Genomic DNA, 22,801 nt, shown 5'->3' with positions numbered 1-22,801 from the left:
AAAGCTTTATGAATCCATCCAACAGTCCTCCATTCTCCTTTTTAAAATAAAATACATAAAAAGGATAGCACTTGTACTTGTAAACAGAGTTCATTTATTATCCAGGAGGAACACAATTTAAAAATATCACTATATATATTTAAAAATCCTAAATTCAAATGAAATTTATAAAACAAATCAGGATTTAGGATAATCCATTATGTCTAGAATAATAGTCTAAAATTGTATTATATTAATAACCTTTACTATTGTATTTTTAAAGGGAAAAACTGTTTCATATGAATTATTTTTCATCAACTCATTGCACATGAAAAACCCTTCTCATCTTGTCAAGCTGTGGCAAAATATACACATTCTTCAAACCATATAAAAGCATAAAATGAAAGTTCTTAACTTATAGTTTCAACTTCATAGGTTTATGGTAGATTCCAATTAATCAAAGTAAAGCTTAGAGAATTGTGTAGTAAAAATTTACATAAACCCTTTCAACTATTGAAGTTCATGAAATATTCTCCACCATGGACCCATGTTTAGCCAACAATGGCTTCTTCAGAGAGAACACATGTGGCTTCTCTGAAATAGTAAAAACCACTATCCAGTTGATCCAACTTACAGGCTACGTGCTTAGATTCAAATCCATAAGCTGCTTGCATCAATGCTTTTCTACACTACATGGAAAATTTTAATCCTTGCAATCCCTCCTATTAGTTTCTAATTTCTTCATTATATCATAGTCCTTCTTTTTAAAATTAAATGCAACTACAGTAGTTTTCCTTGATATTTTCCCTTCAATGATTATGTATAGACTTTTACTGAAAACTAATTTTTAGTGTGTGAATAACTGGCACAGGATGCCGAGGGGGGGCGGGGGGGGGGGGCAAAATTCCTTGGGACCGGGCCTCCAAGGGGGGCCCGGTGCCGGGGTCAGGCCGCCGGCGCTGCAGTCCTCGGTCTCACCTGCCTGCCTCCTCGGCTCCGGGCCCCCTGCATTTGAAGCGGCAGTCACAGATCGCCTCCCTTCGGGCCTTCCCTCCCTGTGTCCCACCCTCGCGGAAACTGGAAGTTACATCAGACGAGGGCGGGACACAGGGAGGGAAGGCCCGAAGAGAGGTGATCTGCGACTGCAGCTTTGAATGCAGGGGGCCCGGAGCTGTGGAGGCAGGCAGGTGAGACCGGGGACTGCAGGGGCGGGGGGAGTAATAACTGGTATTAACAGTAAAATAACACATCTTAACAGTAACCCACGTTAGTAACTTCCCCCTTAATTGCTTCAGACACCTCCCCCCTTATCCACAAATTAGGCTATTTATAGTAGTGAGATATAGTTCAGTGGTTGCTCATACTTTATTAGTGTGGCATCTGGTATATGTAAAGTTGGGTACTTATGATAAATATTTATCTTTTCAGAACAATTTATCTATCTCTGTTTATTCCTTTTTTTTTAATACCAATTTGGAGAGTTAGAAGATTCATGCTTCAAGTATATTGGACAACTTTTATCTTCGGACCAAATCAAATCTTACCTTACTCACAGATAGAAAATATTTGCTTGAATCCCTTCCTATTTACAGTTTTCTCAAAAGAAGAGGCTGGTGAATGGAGTCCTAATGGCCTAAGCTAGTGGAATCTGCAACTCAAAAGTCCAGTAGGGAAAGAGATCTTGCATCCATCCAACCCAACTAAACATATTCATAGCGAGGACAGTTTTATTATAACATGTCTAGGCAGGGAAGGTACATAGAGAAGGGATTTTATCTTTAGCTCATGCTTTTTTTCAGTTGTAGCTCAAGGTGAGTGACATTCAGATAGACGAGGTATTTCCCTGTCCCTCGAGGGCTCAGTCTAAGGGGCCCTTCTAGTAAAGCTTAACCTGTGCTAACAGACATTATTATCATGTGTTAAGTGCCACGTGGCCCATAGTTATAAAGTAGGATGTGCAGCATTTATCATGCACTAATTCCATTGGCGTGCGCTAAACTTTCATAAAAGGGCTTGTATGTTCATACCTGGAGCAATGGAGGGTTAAGTGACTTGCCCAAGATCACAAGGAAACACAGTGTAATGTTTACTGGACTTCCCTGGTTCTCAGCCCATTGCTCTACCCATTAGGCTATTCCATCTATGGTATAAAGACAACAAGTGTGCCTGTATGCTTGCACATAAAGTTACAGCTGTTCTGAGCTGCATGCATATACTGGTATTTATTTATTAGGATTTATTTACCGCCTTTTTGAAGGAATTCACTCAAGGCGGTGTACAGTATCAGAACCCTTATTTTATCATTCTCACTTTAATATTCCCTTATCTCTTGTTTGTCCTGTTTGTCTGTCCTAATTAGATTGTAAGCTCTGTCGAGCAGGGGCTGTCTCTTCATGTTCAAGTGTACAGCGCTGCGTACGTCTAGTAGCGCTACAGAAAGGATAAGTAGTAGTAGTAGTAAAAAGCACATGATTGTAATAATAACAACAAATAACCATCATAAAACAGGAGTCGGTGCTTATATTTTGTAAACTACATATATATAACTGCCTCTCTGCCTCCATGAACACCTACATGTATATCTCATAAAACTGGATGCTGAGGGGGTCCTTTTACTAAGGCGCACAAAAAACAAATGGCTTGCGCTAGTGTAGGTGCATGTTTGTAATGTGTGCCGGTCCATTTTTCAGCGCGCCTGCAAAAAAGGCCTTTTTTGGGGGGAATGAAAATGGATGCGTGGCAAAATAAAAATTGGTGCGCATCCATTTTGGGCCTGAGACCTTACCGCCACTCATTGACTTAGCGGTAAGGTCTCACGCGTTAACCAGGCGGTAATCAACAGAACGCGTACACTGCCGGTTACCGCCCAGTTAGCACCATGCACTAGAAAATAAAAAATATTTTTCCGCTGTGCATATCGGATGTGCATAAAAAATGGAATTTACCACCTGGTTTATGCGGTAGTTCCAAAGTGAATCACCTTAGTAAAAGGGCCCCTATGGCTTCTGAATGCCTACCTTTATGTGTGTGTTCCCCTAGATATGGTTATAAGCACCTACTTGAGCACATAAAACACCAATGTACATGCTCACAGTCACTACGGGTATCTGGCTAATAGAGATTTAGGCATCAGGCATAACAACTCCCCAAGCATGGTGCAGTCCTTCATTCTATTCTGCATGGCATAGCCTGCTACAAGGACACACCGCTCTAGCACAAATCTCAGTGGAGCCCTTCAGATACATACGTACATAGATGAAAAATTGGGTCTGAGTTTTAGGGGGGAAGTTATCAATGTGGGCTACCGTTAAGACAGATTATTTTACTACAACTTCAGCTGTTTAGGACAGACCTCATTTTATGCAATGAGACCTAGTTACTAATATCTGAGGTTAATAGTAGAAAAAAAACCATCTTGAAGCCAGGGCTGACAAAAGACATAGCCGGGCCTCAGGCAGAACCGCCCCCCCCCCCCCCCCACACACACCTGGACTGCCACCCCTGCCCACCCTCTTACCTTCCTATGTATGACTGTTCCTCCCTCGGTCTGTCATCTCCTGCTTCTGTATGCCGGGACCCAGATAATTGCATTAACTCATCCAGGTTCTGGCACGCAGGAGCAGGAGAGAGACAGACTCGGAAGCAGGCAAGCAGGATGACGCTTGTTGCTTGCTGGCCCTGGGTACCCCCTTGGAGGCTGGACCTGGTAAATTTTGTCCCCCCCCCCACCCGCCCCCTCCTCTCGGCAGCCCTGCTTAAAGGTAGCCCAAGTTGATAACTTCTCCTCCCCCACCCTTAGTCTACCAAAGGTGTTTAATTTTGAAATTTTCTCTTTTTTTTTTTTTCACTTAGGTGAGATGGGGGATTATTTTCGGCTGTTGTTACCAGGTACCTACACTGTGAGTGCATCAGCACCAGAACGCAAATCACAAAGTGTGAAAGTGACAGTTGGCCCAGCAGAACCTCTACAGGTTGGTCCTACTCAATTGACATTTTGGTTTGGATGTTGGATGACATGTTGTTATAAATGCTCATCCCATATTCACATGGGAGAGAAGAGGATTAATGGAAGGCAATTCGGGGGAGGGGGGGAGCCTGTGGGTGAAAACTGTACCTGATTTTGCATGGGAAAATAAGCATGCATTGTCCATGGGTACAAAGGATTTATGGGTATTGCATGTGCTTTTTCTGCCAAACGTTTTCTGCTGGAAAATAGCATGAGTAGATGAGGTTGACTCCTTTGTTATGGACTTGTTAAGAGTATCTTCTGTTTTTTGTGACTTTATCTATGTATCTTTGTGATCCACTTAGTTGTAGGCAGAATAGAAATTTTTACATAAATAAATAAAAATTTATGTATATTTTTGCAATTGCCATCCTAAACCCACCACTGAGGATGCTCCCTAATTGTGACTGAACATACACATGCTATGGAACCCCCACACACCCTATTAGACTGAGTGACGGACATTTTCAGACAATCCATTTCCATTTATTTAGTCTTATAACCCACATCATCCAAATCAAAAATTTGGTTCTATTTGGCTTTCATTAAAACAGAGAACTGCAATCAACAGTTTTACAGTGTAACATGGAACATGATAACAGTGTAGCTGTGTGTCATTATGGTAGAGCAAGATATTCAAAATCTGCCACACGTATTTTGTTGTATGAGCGGTCTTTGATGGATTACCCTGTGTTGGTAAAAACTTCTGTGAAGAGGAATGATTTTAACATATTGCAAAATGTAAGGTAGTCAGTTATCTTTCTAATGTTTAAGGGTAGGGTATTCCAGGTCTTGGTTGCGAGATAGGAGAATCGTGTGCCGTACAGAGATTTGTATATTACACCTTGACAGTTTGGGAAGTGGAGTAGAAGGTAGTTCGGGTGTCCGTCAGGGTGTTCCTTAGTGGGAGGTCGATTAATGTGATCATGTAGGTGGGGGTAAGACCCTGGAGGGTTGTAAAGACTAATATTATGATCTTGAAACTTATTCTGGCTTTTATGGGGAGCCAATGGAGTGCTTGCAATAGAGGAGAGGCTCATTGATTGGGGGGAGACCTGAAGATCAAGTGAGACAAAAATTTAGGGCTAGATTCTATATATGGTGCCTGAAAAATCTACACCAAAAAATACGCCTAGGCATATTCTATAATTAGGCATATTCTAAATTTAGATGTACTTTATAGAATAGACCTAAATTTTGACATGGATTATAGAATATGTTGAGTGCCTAGCCGCGTGACTAAATTTAGTTGTGCAATCAAATTAAAGAGACCGTATCCTTATAGTGTGGAGTTGAATTCAAACTCTAAAGCATATCACAAACACTTTTCAATTTCCTACATTTATAGATGATATCGATCACAGCAACAACCACATTTATATATAGCTGCACATTGTATCTTGAACGGGGATCATCAGATTTCTTTGATCACCTTCACCATCAGGGGAACTCCCCAACATTGCATTGGTGACACCCCGTTGTTCATTGATCAACCCGTATATGATCTTAATTATCTTTACTATTTTTTCTTTTTTTTATATTTTTATATCCAAATGTACTTATATACGTTGACTTAAACAACTACTATTTAGCTACTTAGCTTTTAAACAACTTTCAGCAGCGATATTTCTCCCAGGTCAAACCTCTGCCAACATGGCCAGGTTTCGAGAATCTTCATCAGGGAAGAGGCATGCATCACTCTGAGGCTTATTTTCGAAAGAGAAAAACGCCCAAATTCCGACCTAAATCGGGAGATGGACGTCTTTCTCTTGTGGGTGCCCAAATCGGTATAATCGAAAGCCGATTTTGGGCGTTTCCAACTGCACTCCGTCGCGGGAACGCATAAAGTTGACGGGGGCGTGTCGGAGGCGTGGTGAAGGCGGGACTGAGGCGTGGTTATCGGCTGAGCAGAGATGTGCGTGCTCGGCCGATAATGGAAAAAAGAAGGGCGTTTTCAGAGAGAATTTAGGTCACTTTTGTTGGACCCGTTTTTTTCACGGAGGGAACCGGGGATGACCTCCCCTGACTCCCCCAGTGGTCACTAACCCCCTCCCACCAAAAAAAAAAATGAATGTTAAACACTATTTTCCCAACTTGTAAGCCAGCCTCAAATGTCATCCCCAGCTCCATGACAGCAGTATGCAGGTCCCCGAAGTAATTTTAGTTTAGTTAGTGCTGTGCGGGACCCATGCAGAGAGGAAAAATCGGAAGAAAAAAAAAAAAACAAGCAAGTGCAGTCGGGGACATCTAAATTACCAGGATAGTAAGAGGTGGAATCGAACCAGCAACCTTCTGATTACAAGCTCAGTGCACTAGCCAGTGAGCCACATTATTCAGGTGCTTAGATATCCTTCCCTTTCCATTAAGTCCCTTCAAGTTTCTGTTAGCCAATCACCGCTGTTTAGCTGACACAGATGTCAGCTAAATGAGCTGTGATTGGCTGACAGAAACTTGGAGGGACTTAATGGAAAGGAAAGAACGTCTAATCAGTGGTGCACTGGCTAGAGCACTGAGCTTGTAATCAAAAGGTTGCTGGTTCAATTCTCCCTTTTACTATCTTTTAATTTGGACGTCCCTGACTGCACTTGCTTGCTTGTTTTTTCTTCTTCCGATTTTTCCTCTCTGCATGGGTCCCGCGCAGCACCAACTAAAGTAAAATTGCTCTGGGGACCTGCATACTACTGTCATGGGGCTAGGTATGATATTTGAGGCTGGCATAGAGGCATCTTAGGGGGACCAGTGCACTATGAATGCTGGCCCCTCCCACGACCAAATGCCTTGGATTTGGTCGTTTTTGAGCTGGGACGCTTTGGTTTCGATTATCGCTAAAAAACAAAAACGCCCAGCTCAAAAAACGCCCTAATCCAATGTATTTTCGAAAAAAAAGATGGACGTCCATTTTTTTCGAAAATACAGTTCGGCCCGCCCCTTCACGGACCCGTTCTCGGAGATGGACGTTTTTACAAATGGGCGTTCGCGTTCGATTATGCCCCTCTAAGTTTGCTCCTGCATATAGAGAAAAATGGCAGCCATTAGCTATGTAGGTAGGGGACTGAATAGTGGCTGCAGTGGCGTACCAAGGGGGGGCGGTCCGCCCAGGGTGCACGCCGCTGGGGGGTGCCACGGCGCGCGCCTGTCAGCTGAGTTCGCTGACTTCGCTAACTTCGCTGCAGCTCCCTCTGCCCCGGAACACTGAGAGGCTGTATCCACTTAATGGCCAGTCAGGTCAATATTTTTCTACAATGCAAAGGACTAGCTGACACGGATATTCAATGCGGGGGCCGGGATATGTCCCATCACTAAATTTCTAGGTCTAAGTTAGCTGGTGGCAAAAAGTGTTTATACAATTCCTTACTGCCACTGGTTCAATTTGGCCTGCATATTTTTAAAGTAAAAGCAAGTTAATTATGTGATGGTCCAAATTAACAGGCTTTTCACCAGTTAAATCATGCTGGCCAGCCCAGCTGCTAATGTTCAGAGGATGTGTGCTCTTTATAGAGTCACGCTAAGCATGTTAAATTTTCAGCACCAATTTTCAGATGCTACTTATAGAATATACCCCTAAGTCTACTATTGGTGCCTAACTTTGGATGTCAAGCAGGGGTGTAGCTAGGTGGGGCCATTGGGGAATGGACCCCCACAGATTTAGCCCTGGCCCCCTCTATTTTTGACCCCCCCCCCCACCGCCAACCCTCCCCCACCACTTTTGATCCCCGCTCCCCAACCCCCGCCAGCTGAAGTCTTCTTCAGTGCCGGTCTCTGGTGCCTTCGCTGATCTGTTTCTGTCAGTCCTGACGTCCTGCGTGCACGTCCTGTATGTGGCCCGTGCAGGACATGCATACAGGACGTCAGGAGTCAGAAACAGATCAGCGAAGGCGCCGGAGACCGGTGCTGAAGAAGACTTCAGCTGGCGAGGGTTGGGGACCCCCGCCAGCAAAGGTAACTGGCGGCAGCGGCGACGGGGGAGGGTCAACGGCAGGAGGGGGGTTCGGCGGAGGCGGGGTGTCGGCGGCTGGGGGAGGCGGGCTAAACTGTGCCCCCCCCCACCTTGGGCTCTGGACACCCCTCCCGCCGAGGTCTAGCTACACCCCTGGTGTCAAGTTACAAAATTGCCTTTTAGGAGATATCTCAATGAAGTAGGTGGGAAAATACTAATGTCAGCAGAAGGATTAGCTTCTTAGAACATAAGAATAGCCATACTGGGTCAGACCAGTGGTTCATCTAGTCCAGTATCCTGCTTCCAACAGTGGCCAGTTCAGGTCACAAGTACCTGGCAGAAACCCAATTAGTAGCAAAAAGGTATTCTGCCAACCAGGCAGTGAGATTATACATTTTTTTCCTTCCAGGTGAATTTCCAACTCCAGACAGATAAAGCATTGAACGTACAAGAAGAAAAGACTCCTGTTAAGAACTTGAACAGCAAAGCCCATCTAAAGAAGATCATTCCGAGAGCACTCAGGAAGAACCCCAGAGATAAAAGCCGTATTGGAAACTGAAGGATGCTCACATCCTCAAATCCAACTGGAGTAACCATGGACTGAGAAAGCCAGAGTGCAGCAGGAAGTTTCAAAATCCAAACCAAATCCACCAAACAATAAATTAAAAGAGAATTGCCTATTTTGTAACATATATCATATTTAAGTACAGAAAGAGGAATATTAAGTTAATTTAGAAAGAAATGTTTATGGCAGTAATAAAATGTCAGATGTCTTTTATATGTCTCTAGTTGGCTTCTTCTGTGCAGTAGCTATTTTTTTAAATCCTTTTTTTTTTCCTTACAGCTTCAATAGTAAATTAGAACCAAAGAGGAAAGACACATTCGAGAGGATGTAAGCTGTGGTAAGCACTAATGCATGCTTACCACAGGTTAAAATGCATTACTGTGAGGCCGAGATTAGGTGTGATCTAATTGTTTAGCACAGCTACATTGCTGCGTGCTAACTGATTAGCGTGTCAGCCCTTAGTGCCTACAAAATAGATATCAGTAAGTGGTCATGCGCTAATGGGAAACTCAGTGTGTGACCCTTATTGCCGAAATAGAAAATATCCTGGCAGCACTAAAAGTGGTCTTAGCACACGGGAAAGACCCAGGCTGGGGATAGCAGAGGCCACTATTTAGTGCTTCTTAGTAAAAGGGCCCTAAGATAGTCTTTGCATTTGTGCTGGTGTGTGAACCTTACCTGATTCTGTTAACTTTCTATTCTTACAAGGGCCTGTAAAAGGCTTTTAACCACTCTAGGTGAACATTTAGCATTGAGCCCTTCCATAATCATCTTCCCTTAGGCCCTTAGGCCCTCAGCCCCCTCCCCTGTGATTTTGTAAATTAAACTACCCCATCACATTCCCAGAATGATCCTGCAAAAATGAATAATTGAGCTTCATATTTTTTGTGTCTTCAAATCTTTTTTTTTTATTATTATTGAATGGACATTCATCAACAACATGAAACAAGATATCAACCAGTCATCAAATGCCATCTGACATTACTCAGGAAAACCAAGAGCTGACACATCAAGCAGTACGAAAATTGTCTAGGGATTCCATATCTTCCTGCTTCTCACAAGCCTTTTATATGTCTCTAGTTGGAAAGATGTCCTAGAGGTGGCTAATTATAGGCCTATATCAAATTTGAGTTTGATGGCAAAACTAGTGGAGCAGGTAGTATTTTGGCAACTCATTATGTAGATAAGGCTGGGGCATTAAGTCCCATGCAGTCAGGGTTTAGGGAAGGTTATAGAGCTGAGACATTGTTAGCATTATTGCTGAGCGATGTTAGAGCAGAGTTAGATAAGGGTAGAGTGGCTTTGGCAATATCCCTAAACCTTACTGCTTCTTTTGATGTGTTGGATCATGGGGTGCTGTTACAACGGTTGAGTCTGTTGGGAATATGCGGTCAGATGTTACATTGGTTTGCATCTTTTCTTCAGGACGCCTCATTTGTGGTACAAGTGGGAGAAGAATGTTCAACAGTTCACACATTGCAGTGTGGAGTCCCGCAAGGGTCTGCCTTATCACCTGCACTGTTCAACCTGTGTTTGGCCCCATTGTTGCAGATTATTCAACAGTCTGCAGTGTGTGCCAATGTGTACACTGATGATGTTTTGTTGGTGGGTTTCTGTTGACCTGCCGATCTGGATCTAACTGCACTGAAGGTTGTTTGGTGGCTGTGGAAGGCTGAATGAGTCAAAATCAATTGATTTTGAATATAGGGAAGACCATGACCTGTTGGTTGGTAGGGCATTTACAGTGGCCTACAGTGTTACCTCAGTTCCTATAAGGTAAAGTACAGCTCTCGGATCCTTTTAAGTATTTGGGGGTTTGGACTGATTCAGGGTTGAAGTTTGAACAACAGGTTTCACAGGTAGGATTAGCCTCTTTTAAGATTTTATTTATTGTAAACTACTCTAACTTGTCTGACAAAAAGGATGGTATATCAAATTATTTTAAACTATTAAAACTATTTCATTTTTCTGCACAGGCAATTTCATATTTGTGGACAATACAAAAGTTGTTTCATCACAAATAAAATCTAGTCGTCTTTTCAATTAAGAAGTTGTATCTTAAATGAAATCAAAAGCAAGAAATCCAATAGCTGTGCTTTCTCTTTTCTTATGGCTGTATGGAACAGTGATGATTTCCAGATTAATTTTTGATAGAAGAACTTCCGGATCCCAAATATAATTACATACAAACTTCCATCCATCATGCCCATCCATACAATCCACTATCTCTTCCTCTCCCTATGTGCTTGACTCATATTTTCTTAGATACAGTCTTTGTCTCCACCACCTCCAGTGGGAGGGCATGCCATTAATCCACCACTGTTTCTGTAAAAATGTATTTCCTTAGATTACTCATGAGTCTATCCCCTTTCACTTTAATCCCAAGTGAAGGAGTAGCCTAGTGCTTAGTATAGTAGCCTTTGATCCTAATGAACTGGGTTCAATTCCCACAATAGCTTCTTGTGACTCTGGGCAAGTCACTTAATCCTTCACTGCCCCAAGTACAAAATATGTACCTGTATATGATATATAAATTGCTTTGATTGTAACCACAGAAAGGCAATGTATCAAGTCCCTTTCCCATGCCCCCTCATTCCAGGGCTTCCTATCAGCTTCAGCCGTTATCTTTTCTACTTGTTTGGTCACTTTGAGTTCATAAGATATGATCACCCCCAAGTCCTGTTCTTCTTTTGTGCACCAAAGTACTTCACTCCCTATACTGTACTGCTTCCTTGTTTTTGCAGCTCAAATGCATGACCCTGAATATTTTAACATTAAATATTAGCTGCTAGATCCTTTCTCATGCTATCTACACCATCATGGATGTCTACCCTATTGCAGATTTTGGTATCATCTGCAAAAAGACAAACCTTTCCTGACAGCCCTTCTGCAAAATTGTTCACAAAACTGTTAAAAAGAACCAGACAAGAACCAATCCCTGAGGCACATCACTGTTAACATCCTTTCCTCGGAGTGAACTCAATTTACCTTTGTTATCTTCCATTGAACAATTTCCTAACCCAGTTAGTCACTTTAGGACCCATACCAAGGGTGCTCAGTTTATTTATGTCACCTGTGCAGAACCGTATCAAAAGTTATACCACATCTAGTGCTCTCCCTTGATCCAACAGTCTGGTTACCCAATCAAAGAAATTAACCAGATTGGTCTGACAAGACCTACCTCTAGTAAAAGCATGCCGCCTTGAGACGTACAATCCACTGGATTTCAGAAACCTAACTATCCACGATGTGGTAATGTGGTCAAGGGTGTGGCTTGGATCAGGCACAAACTCAGACACACAGGGTTTGCAAGAAAAAGGGAAAATATTTTATTTGACACACCAGGTGCCCCCTGTTACTTCACTGGCTTTCATCCAGCACAAGTCCAGTCCCTAATTAGGGCTAGCTCCCAGCCTAGCCCAATACATTGTCTATTCACATCAAAAGAAGTACTTTCTGAATGTAACTCAAGGTGTCTCCTACCTTGCCAGTCTTCCCACACAACTCTGATATAAATGAAGCCTGAGCCCCACCACTTCCCTGGTTGTCTCCTCAGGCACAATAACTCAGCTTGCAGTGGAGTCCTCTCCTCTCTGGACCTCCCTCCTGGAAACCTCTATATCAGGGCCTCTCTAATCTATTCAGCCTCAGGGCTTTTAGCTCCAACCTGATCTGAGCCTCTTGCCTCTGACTCAGCATCAGCCTCAGCCTTGGCAGACTAGTGCCACCTGCTGCAAGGTGGCTGAACTGTATCATCAGTGAGGGATTTTATAATCTCTGCCACAGAGATCTCTTCCTCTAACCTGTCTTGCTGATTCTGGATAAGACTAGAATGATGTAGGTCTTTAGCAAATTCTCTAAATCCTTCTGAGTTGGAAGATAGTTCAGAAAAGTAAAGTCCAGTGTAATATTCCTGGAATTGCTCTAAAAATTCTTTATCTGTAGTTACTACAGATTCTGTCAAGAACCTGATTATTTGAATCATCTCTGAATTTTTCCTAGCTCTGAACTGCTGTGCTAATAGGTAGTTATTAAGATGCATTACAGAAATAATGCACATTATTTGCCTCTTAATGCATGTTAAATTGAAATAACCTGTTTTATGTTACTGTAAAGCATGTTAATACAAGTTACCAAGGAGACATGAGATGCTAAGCATGCAAATGTATGAAAAATACCTCATTATTATCCTAATTGAATACTGCAGCTTGCCTTAAAGTGCAACTTAACAACTAGTAGCAAGAGACTACTGCTAATGGTCACTAGCACTGTTTTGAACCTAGCACCAGCAGAGGCAAGAGTGACTGGGGATTGGTCTTACACAGGAACCCCTGAACACCAGGAATTTGAACAGGTAAGCCCAGGGGAGCCAACAGGAGGGTAAAAGGGGCTCTCCAAAGACAGGGATTGTGATGGGGAGGTCTTTGGGAGAGGGATGTGTTTAGGGGGGACTTCAGGAGGTGAAATATGTTTGGGGGCAGGGTCTTCAGGAGGAAGGGGAAGGAGAATCTTTTAATGCCTAGCCCCCTTAAGATGTGTGCTGGGAGCATTGGGTCATGGGTTAGTGGCCCCAAGCTCCAAGGCAGTATGAATAATGGACTGGATCCAGACGAGGAAAACAAGGCAAAGGGCTAGAACTGACACCCAGGCAGAACAAGGCAAGCCTTGGAACGAGATTAAAACTGGGTCCGAACCCAGGCAGAACAAGGCAAGACACAGAACTAGGTTCAAACTGGGTACAGAAAAGGCAAGACAAGGACAATGCAAGAACTGGATCCGGACCGGACAGGACTAGACTGGACAGACAAGGCAAGGTTACAGGAAAAAACAGAGGCAAGGCTAGAGGACAAAGCAGAAACAGGACTTGGCTGGAGCAGAAACTAGGAACAGAGCTTAACTGAAGCAGAAATCAGGATCACATCTTGGCTGTAGCAGGAACCAAGAACAGAGTTTAACTGTAGCAGGAATCAGGATCAGGGCTTGGCTATAGAAGGAACTGGGAACAAAGCTTGGCTGTAGCAGCAATCAGGATCAGGGCTTGGCTGTAGCAGGAACAGAGCTTGGCTATAGCAGGAACCAGGACTAGAGCTTGGCTGTAGCAGGAACCAGGAACAGAGTACACAGGAGCAAGGCTTCAGGAACAAGCTTTGCAGGAACAAAGCTTCAGAAGCAAGATACACAGTAACAAAGCTTCAAGAGCAAAACTCACAGGAACAAGACAGGAACTTGTCAAAGCTGGAGCAGGAACTTGACTAGGCAGGAACTGGCACAAAACAGGAACACAAAGACAAGGCTAAAAGATCTCTTGCAAAGGCAAAGCATGAAACACCCAAATATTGTTTTTTGGCTGTTGTTAAGGCCTGGCGGTACATTGTCATTTGTTTCTTACAGTTGAGCCTGTTTTCATCAAGGTGAAATTTTCTTTCAAGTTGGCATCCTTGAGGCTTAAGGACCTGTAATTCTGGGAAGAACCATGGGGTACATTTGTGCATAGAGCATAGACCTTCTTTAGAGGGGCCATTTTTTTCTAATGCCATTGCTAAGCATACATTCCAGATATCAACCTGATCTGTCACTGTCATCATCTTTTCATCCACATGGAAGTAGGACAAGGTCTCTAGGAAATTATCAGCAGTCAGATTTCTCATGTCTTGAATTTTCTTCCAAACTTTGGTTGGGCCTATCTGTTTTATGTAGTCATTAATAGAAAATTTGATTAGAAAATGGTCAGTCCATGATAGGCGTGTTATTTCAGTGCCACTAGCCTTGTGTTCAAAGATGTTGACCCCTTTGCAGAACATAAAATCTAGCATATGGCCCTCTTCATGGTTTGGAGATTTGTTCACCTGAGTAAATCCTAGAGCTGTCATCATATCAAGGAAAGCAGCAGTGGTGGTGTCTGGAGTTTTGATATGTAGGTTAAAGTCTCCCATGATCAGTAACCTAGGGTAGCTCAGGGTTACCTTAGTCACCAGATTTAGCAGTTCTTGCACTGATGATGTATTGTGAGATGCTCTGTAGACCATGAGCAGCCACATTGGTTCCTTATTTCCCAACTGGATTAGGAGGCATTCTGACTCAGACAGGTGAGGGATGCAGACACTATGCAGTTTGTCTCTTGGATCAGGAATACTACCCCTCCACCCCGCTTCCCTTGTCTTGGTTGGTGCAGAATTGTGAATCCTATAGGGCATAGTTCAGCCAATGGTACTCCTCCGCTTTCATCCAGCCAGGTCTCAGTTATTCCCAAGATGTCTAGACAGTATTCACTGATGACATCAATGATCATAGGTAATTTTTTATTGGCTGACCTGGCATTTACTAGGCCCAAGTTTTAGTTTTAGGGGTTACTTGATGGTGGTAGGCAGGCATTCGTGTGGGTATAGCTAGATAAGTGTTTTGCCTTTTGATTTTGTATCCTCCAGGTGTATGGGGGTGGGGGTCTATTGTTTCTTCTTCTTCAGATTTCTGGGATGTATGAAGATCTTTGGTTTACTAGACCTGGTTTACTTTCCCTGGAGCTGTTTATGGTGCTACCTTTTGAAAAGCTATTTTATTTTCTTCCAGCACCACATAACTTGCAGTATATTTGAACTGCACGGTGCTCTCTCAGCCCTGTGAGAATAGAGTGGGATTTTAGGCAGTACACAGCTGAAACTCACCAAGAGCTGCACGGTACAAGTATTAAACAGAATAACTGTTATGGAGATCTGTCAGTAGCAAGCTAAGGAAAAGGTGAGGGGTGGGGGGAGAGACTGTACTAGGGAAAGAATCAGGGGTCCCCCCACACCTTGCAATGAAGAACACTGCTTCAGACCTTCCCCAGTCCATCCTGTCTGTAACAATCAGCCTCCTGCTGTCCCATTCCCCTTCTTCCCCTGCTAAAGGAGAGTCTCTTACCCATAGGTGGCAACTCTGGGGGTGCAGTGGGCGCTGAGCCCCTCAATACTATGCAAGCTCATTCATTGTGTCCTGGAATGCACAGTAACTTCTGTTGTGTTTCACACCCCTAATCATTTTGAAACGTTAATGCCTCAGTTTCCTGTGATGACCTAATGCCACCTAGTGGCACTGTGAAGTTTATACTTCATCTGTGGGATCAAAACAAGAAAAGGATCACAGGGTTTAGGAATTTGTTTCAGGAGAAAGGGATTGGAAGGGGGGGGGGGGTCTGTTTTTTTGGCAAAGGGCTGAGAATAGAGCATCTTCTCCATTTGTAAATTGCAGCCCCAACTCAGGAGCTACATTTCACTCCAGGTCCAGCATTCTTAGCAAACAGAATAACGTAATTTCTATGCTATTTCCACGCTTTACATATGCAGTTAATAAAATCTTTTAATGAATCTGCATATGTGGCAGAAATGCTGGTTTTGGCTGGTGTTCAGTCCTGATTAGCATATACACTGAGTCCATACTTATTGTGCTCTAAGCATAGCTCATAAATTATTACAAAGACTCCTCAGTTTGGCACAGAATTGAGCAATAATATTAATCATCTCTTCTGAGTACAAAGAAACAGGCCCAGGACAATTAGTGACCCTGGGGTCATAATCGAAATAACTTAATACATTCATTCACTATCTATCGAGAGCGATCACCCTCTTCCTCAGATCCAAACAGAAAAGCAAGTCAGAGCAAAGAAGAAAGTGAATTTAATGTTTCCTGACAATTTGTCTGTAAGCATTGCCAAATAAGAAAAGGAGGCAGTTTCTTCGGATGATCTTCCCTGGAAAAAGGGATGAGAAGTGAGTTAGTACAAGATGTATTTAAAATGGCCAGTGTAATCTGTGCCTTTTTACTCAGGCAGAAAAAAAAAGCCTTAATATATTATCTGGCATAAGAGAACAGTAATGACTCATCTGCCCAGGAGACAGGGGATCCTGCCTCACTCCAGAGCAGCTCACAGCTGGCTCACAGCGTTTACTCCTTTCCTATTAATTGCAGACTGGGACTTGTAATCATATTAATCTACTGCAAATAAGCATTGAGTCATTGTGGAATTCCTGATGCCCTATCAAACTTGTATTTTTCTTGTGACAAAATGTAATTAAACACACCTCTGGCCATTCTTCTGGGCTACACTATGCCCTAAACTGCTACACTATCAGCCCTGTAAAGAGGCTGGTCTGGGTTTAGATTCTAGTATGAGCACAGGGCGGAGCCTTCTTCCTGGCTCAAGGCACTATCCTCTCGACCAAGATCCAGTGAAGGCTTGAAATATGGCCAGCTCAGCTGTTCAAGTAGAAAGGTAGTAAAATATTCTAGCTTTCTACAGAGCTATAAACTAGCTCTGACATTGCAGGCTTAGAGCGTTGGGCTTTAGTCCTCAAAAGCCACCCTCCCACAGGTCTGATCTTGCATACATTTAGCCATGAACCCAGTTAATCTCACCTATGTGAGGTTCTCTGCAACTGGAGTTTTGTACCACTGCAGCAGTAGGATATACTGCAAGAATAGGCAAGCCAAAAATTTTAATTTTGTGTTGTTTACTGTTTCGTTTGCAGCATTGTTCATTTTGGCCACTCTTCATTTTCGTTAAGAGTACACACGCTTTTGACATAGTGCACTCTCTTTGCAAAGAGTGTATACAATTTGCAAAGGCAAAGTGGGCACACTCTTTTCTGATGGTTCATGCATGCACTGTTTGGAAAAGTGCGTAGTCTGTCTGAAAGAGTGTGTCATCTTTGCAAAGAGTGTGCAGCATTATCAGCAAATGAAAAAAAACACATGCTTTATTTTGCTCATTTTCATTTGTTAACGACATGGGATATGTTGCAGACATTTCCAATGTCATTGCAAACAACAGCCCTTCCCTAATGTACTGTGGCACATGAAACATAAAAATGCAAAGCCCTGTGGTGGTCTGGACTCTTGATTCTACCAAGCAGTGAAACTGTCTGTAACTGAAAGGGAAAAGCACTGAGATTATTATTGGATGGCTGACAAGACTGTGGCTTTGCAGCATTATCAGGGAACAAGAGTTGAGCTTTGGCTGATGGGGGGTCATTTCCTCCTCAGAACTCCCTAGCCAGTTCCAGTATCTCTGATGTTAGTCTGCATGTCTTAATAAATCAAAATCTTTCCCAGCAATAAAGCAAAGTTGACATGCTCAAGTTAACAATCACACAGATTTCTGCAGCAACCACCAACAGTCCTGTTTAAGTAATTAAAACCAGCTTTTTGTGTCTTACAGTCCCAAAGCTCAATAGCTTGCATGAGACCTACACAGAAAAAACAGTAAACCAATAACCACGGAGAGAACCAGGGGACAGAATTACTAAACCATAGCTACCAATTAGCAGCACAAGAATGAAGAATACTCACTTGTCAGTCTTGTGAATGGTACCCACTGTTGTGTTGTAACCCACTGTGAAGGAGGAAGGACAGAAGGTAGTAAGGTACAATAATACACATTTATCAAGGAGCTCATGATATGCACATACTGTATAACCCAACACAGAGCTGCTGCAGCCCGGTAAGATAACTGATCTCAGTTAGATACTTTGCCACCTACAGAGATGCCAAGGGTGAACCACCTCAAAGAGCAAGATTTACCACGCCAAGGAGTGAGACTAAAAACCAAAGATTGAGATTTTTCAGATGGTACATCCAGGGTATAAATCTAGAATGATGCAACTTAAGTGTGGTATTGCTTTGCAAATGAATCAAGGCAGTGTTAAATGATACTGACTTTTCTTTGAAGCCTCTGAAAGAATACAGATAAAAAATGGGGAGCAATTTGGGTACATTTTTTGAGCTGAAAACTGTCTTCCACCCAGTAGTTAAAAGTATGTGCATCGGTTTCCAAGCACATGTACTTGCAGTAAATGGAAAAAGGACAGGGCAAGGGGAAACGGTAGGCAGGAAGGTGTGCTCAGATTTCTTCTTACTGGTTAGATCACTTAATTTACTTCTCTAAGGTTTCCTTCTCATGAAAGCAGTGATCAAGATCAGGGCACTGGTACTAAAGCTCTGATGAATGATAAATATAAGTACATAAGTAATGCCACACTGGGAAAAGACCAAGGGTCCATCGAGCCCAGCATCCTGTCCACGACAGCGGCCAATCCAGGCCAAGGGCACCTGGCAAGCTTCCCAAACGTACAAACATTCTATACATATTATTCCTGGAATTGTGGATTTTTCCCAAGTTTACTTAGAAGTGGTTTATGGACTTGTCCTTTAGGAAACCGTCTAACCCCTTTTTAAAGTTTGCCAAGCTAACCGCCTTCACCACGTTCTCTGGCAACGAATTCCAGAGTTTAATTATGCATTTGGAGAATAAAATCTTTCTCCGATTTGTTTTAAATTTACTACACTGTAGTTTCATTGCATGCCCCCTAGTCCTAGTATTTTTGGAAAGCGTGAACAGACGCTTCACATCCACCTGTTCCACTCCACTCATTATTTTATATACCTCTATCATGTCTCCCCTCAGTCGTCTCTTCTCCAAGCTGAATAGCCCTAGCCTCCTTAATCTTTCTTCATAAGGAAGTCGGCCCATCCCCGCTATCATTTTAGTCGCCCTTCGCTGCACCTTTTCCAATTCTACTATATCAAAGAGTGTAAGAGTGAGAAAGCTTTCAAGAGTGACACACTCCTAATGAGTGACTTGGCATTTCTGCACCTAGCCTCTGTAGTTAAAAGTTTACATGATTACATACCTGTATGTCCTGTACACAAAGTAGTTCTTACACTTAAGTTTTGTGCTGCTCCCTAGTGTCTAAACTGAGAATTACAAATTGTTGTATAAGTCTTGCTTTTCTGTCACCCCAGACCAGTGTTACATCAGTTGGGTATTCTAGAGATCTATTTCCATGTTAGAAACTATTGGTTGTCTGCAGTCTCTCAATAAAAGCCCAGAAACATTATCTTTTCATCCTAGTTCAGCTGGTCAAGTATGGACCAGTCCCGGCTCTTCCTAGAGGAGCTATTTAGCCTCATTGGATCTGTTGTCCAACCAAATTGTTGCTCTTTGTTGTTCTACTATTTTCTGATTGGTCTTCTGGGAACCAGCCAGGGTTATTTCTTCTATGCCCCGGTTGTGCTCCTTTCTGGGTCATTGTCATTCTTGTTCTATTTCCTATTTGCTGCCTGTTCTCTTAGGCCTCTGCTCCAGTCCTTGTCTGCCTTGTGTTCCTGTTACTAATAATCTTGATTTCTTGGAATCCCATCATTCAGTCTCTTGCCTGTTTTGACCCTGCTGCTGCCTTCAGACTGTTCACTAGTGATTGAGGTATATGTTTTCAGTAAATGTGTATTGACTTAGACAAATCTAATACGAAGGACATTAAGGGGTAATACTCAACTTGTAAGCCACTCAGAGCTGCACGTGATATTCAACTAGCATTGAATATCTGGGTATGTGCGCTGACCAGGAAGTCAACCAGGCACTAGCTGATACTCAAACTGATCCCAGTTAACTTGGTGCATAAAGTTAGAACAGCCTTTTTGCTGTCCTAACAATATCCCCCTGATTCTGTAAAGCTCACCAAAAATTGCACTTCCAAATTTAGGCGTGGTCCTGATTTGCATGTGCAATTTAATTGAATAACAACCCAATTAGTGCCAATAACTGACTTTTTAACAAGCACTTATTGGTACTAATAAGATTTAATTGGGTGTTACGTGCCTAAACTTTATGTGCGACCCAAAAAAAGAGGTAATGGAAAGGGGACGGCCATGAGCGTCTTAGGGTGGAGCAGGGGAATGGCTTTGAGTTACGCCTGTAATTACAGAATAAGGGTCCTTTGTGTGTAAATGTAGGTGCAGGCATTTGCACCATGTTTTTGTTGATGCAAATGGTCGTGACTACATTTACGTGCGATCATAACACTAAAGTGTTATGCTTTAAACCACACCGAACTTTAGGCAGGGATTATAGAATAAAGCTTAAGCGTTTTTTGGTCGGCGCCATTTTCTGAATCTAGTCCTAAGCCGCCTCTAGTAAAGCCATGCTGCTTCGGGACCTGCAATCTGTTGGATTCCAGAAAGCTCACTATACTCTGTTTTAGAAGCATTTCCATCAATTTACTTACCCTTTTACTAAGCAACGTTAAGCCCACCGCGGGCTTGCCGCACGGCAATCTGGGACTACCGCCGGCCCAACGTCGTACCACTGGTAGTTCCATCCCCAGCACGTGGCATTTCCAGCAATAGCAGAAAAATATTTCTGTTGGGGGTTAGTTACCTGGCAGGGCACTGCCTGGTTACCACCAGATTAGCACGGAAGCACTTACCGCCACCTCGATGGGTGGGGGTAAGTACTCCCCCCTAAAATGGCTGCGCAGCAAGTGCGAACGTACCACATGACCCATTTTTGGCCATTTTTACCCGCTGCAGTAAAAGGAGCCCTAGTGCATGGCAAAACCCCAGCTGCCGCTGCTAGCACAAACTCCCTTTTACCTCAGCTTAATAAAACAGCCCCTAGGATTGTTTACTCATTTAGCATGTGAGGATCTTAACGTCATTTTGGCTATGGTGACTGGATAAATCTCTCATATTGTTTCCTTTTATGTTGTTATTTATTTTCTGTACATTAATTATATATGTTTTATTATTGTAATCTGCCTTGAACTGTGGAATGAGCAGAATATAAATGTTTGAAATAAATAAAAATATCCCTTACCTTCCCCATCCTCAGAGGTGTCAGAGGAAAAGGGATGCCAAAAGGAATGTAGTGAAGGCTTCACCTTTCTAAAGGAAAGGGCTACCATAAACCCATGTATGAACGCTAGTCCAATGGGACCACACTAAGAATATATGAACGTGAAAAAGGAAGACTCCAATATTATCTCACACTTCCACAAAACACTTCCTGTGGTACCTCTGAGCAGGGCTGGCCTTAGCAATTGGGGGTCCTGTGCAGACCAGTTTGGTGCCCTCCCCCCCACAGCTCTTCAGAACCAAAGGGTGAGGGAGAGGGAGAGGGAGGAGATCTAAGGCTGGCTGGGAGAACCATAGAACATTAGTGCTGAGGTGCACAATTACCAAGGGGGGAGGGGGAGAGGAGGGAGAGAGAGGGCAGCAGAGAGGGAGATGGAAATGGAAAAGCTTTAACTTTTCATCAGCTGCCAGCTGCAAAGTGGACTCAATTAAGTGTGGGGCCCCTAGGAGTGCTCTTGCCCCTGCTTAAGAATGGCCCTGCTCCCAAGGGCCCAAATGCTGAAACTCCCACGCCATAACTCATACTATAGTCCCATAAGAGCTAACCTAATAGAACATAAGAACATAAGCATTGCCATACTTGGACAGACAAAAGGTTCATCAAGTCCAGTAAACTGTTTCCAGCAGTGGCCAATCTAGGTCACAAGTACTCAACAAGATCCCAAAATAGTAAAACAGATTTTATGCTGCTTATCCTAGAAACAAGCAGTAGATTTTCCCAAGTCCGTCTGCTTATGGACGTTTCTTTTAGGGAATTATCCAGACCTTTTTTAAACCCAGCTAAGCTAACTGCTTTTACCACATTATCTGGCAACAAATTATAAAGTTTAATTACACTTGGAGTGAAAAAAATATTTTCTCCGATTTGTTTTAAATTTGCTACCCAGTAGCTTCATTGTGTGCCCCCTAGTCCTTGTATTTTTGGAAAGAGTAAACTAGCAATTCACGTTTACCCCTTCCACTCTACTCAGTATTTTATAGATCTCTATCCTATCTCCCCTCAGCCATCTCTTCTCCAAACTAAAGACCCTAGCCTAAATGGTCTTTCTATCAATTATACCCATTCATCCAAAAACAGCATACTATTCACACATATATTCATCTACCCTAGTTTACTCCAAGTCCCTCCTTTAAAACAGCATACTCATTCGGCCTGGTGTAAGTCTTCAGAGATTCTGTTGTCAAGCACTGTTGAATCGGTAAGTCTCAACTGACAGCTCTATATCCAGGACAACTCCTTCCAGAAAAACAAGGGTACAACAGTCTTGCTGCAGAGTGAGGCATCTTTCTGAGTGAGTAGAACTGAAAAGCATTCATATAATAATAATGACGACTAGCTTTTCTGCAGACCAGAATGCAGGCCATACAAAGTATACTACCAATTTGGCCCTTGCAGCCTAAGTGTGCACGCTTTTAGCAAATAGGGAAAGACACAGCTGAGTCTTATTTCAGCCACAAGTCGCCAAAAGCCACCATAATATACCTCAAAATCATGCCAATAGGGGCTCAGACCATCATAATATCTGGCTCTGTTTGGCCACTCCACAAAGGCTTGGCATTCTGGTTTGGTGAACTAGTTTGCTGAACTAATTAGAGAAGGCCAAAATGGGCCCCTATTTGCTTTAATTATGGATGCATTGCTAAAATG

General features: G+C 42.9%; 2 protein-coding genes across 2 annotated transcripts in view; one reads left to right on the top strand and one right to left on the bottom strand.

Annotated features, from left to right (window-relative positions):
- Nucleotides 1-8,702, top strand: part of CPN1 (carboxypeptidase N subunit 1) — a 68,492-nt gene extending 59,790 nt beyond the window's left edge. The window contains exons 8-9 of the mRNA XM_030202937.1: nt 3,832-3,950; nt 8,332-8,702. Of these exons, the coding sequence (XP_030058797.1) occupies nt 3,832-3,950; nt 8,332-8,481 (269 nt within the window). The 3' untranslated portion in view covers nt 8,482-8,702. The remainder of the gene's footprint in view (nt 1-3,831; nt 3,951-8,331) is intronic.
- Nucleotides 1-22,801, bottom strand: part of ALDH18A1 (aldehyde dehydrogenase 18 family member A1) — a 948,333-nt gene that overhangs the window by 464,032 nt on the left and 461,500 nt on the right. The gene's annotated exons all lie outside the window — the stretch shown is intronic.

The sequence above is a fragment of the Microcaecilia unicolor genome, chromosome 5 (assembly GCF_901765095.1).
Source record: "Microcaecilia unicolor chromosome 5, aMicUni1.1, whole genome shotgun sequence".
NCBI lineage: Eukaryota > Metazoa > Chordata > Amphibia > Gymnophiona > Siphonopidae > Microcaecilia > Microcaecilia unicolor.
Note: the sequence above shows the minus strand (reverse complement) of the source record. Positions and strands in the feature narration are given on the sequence as shown.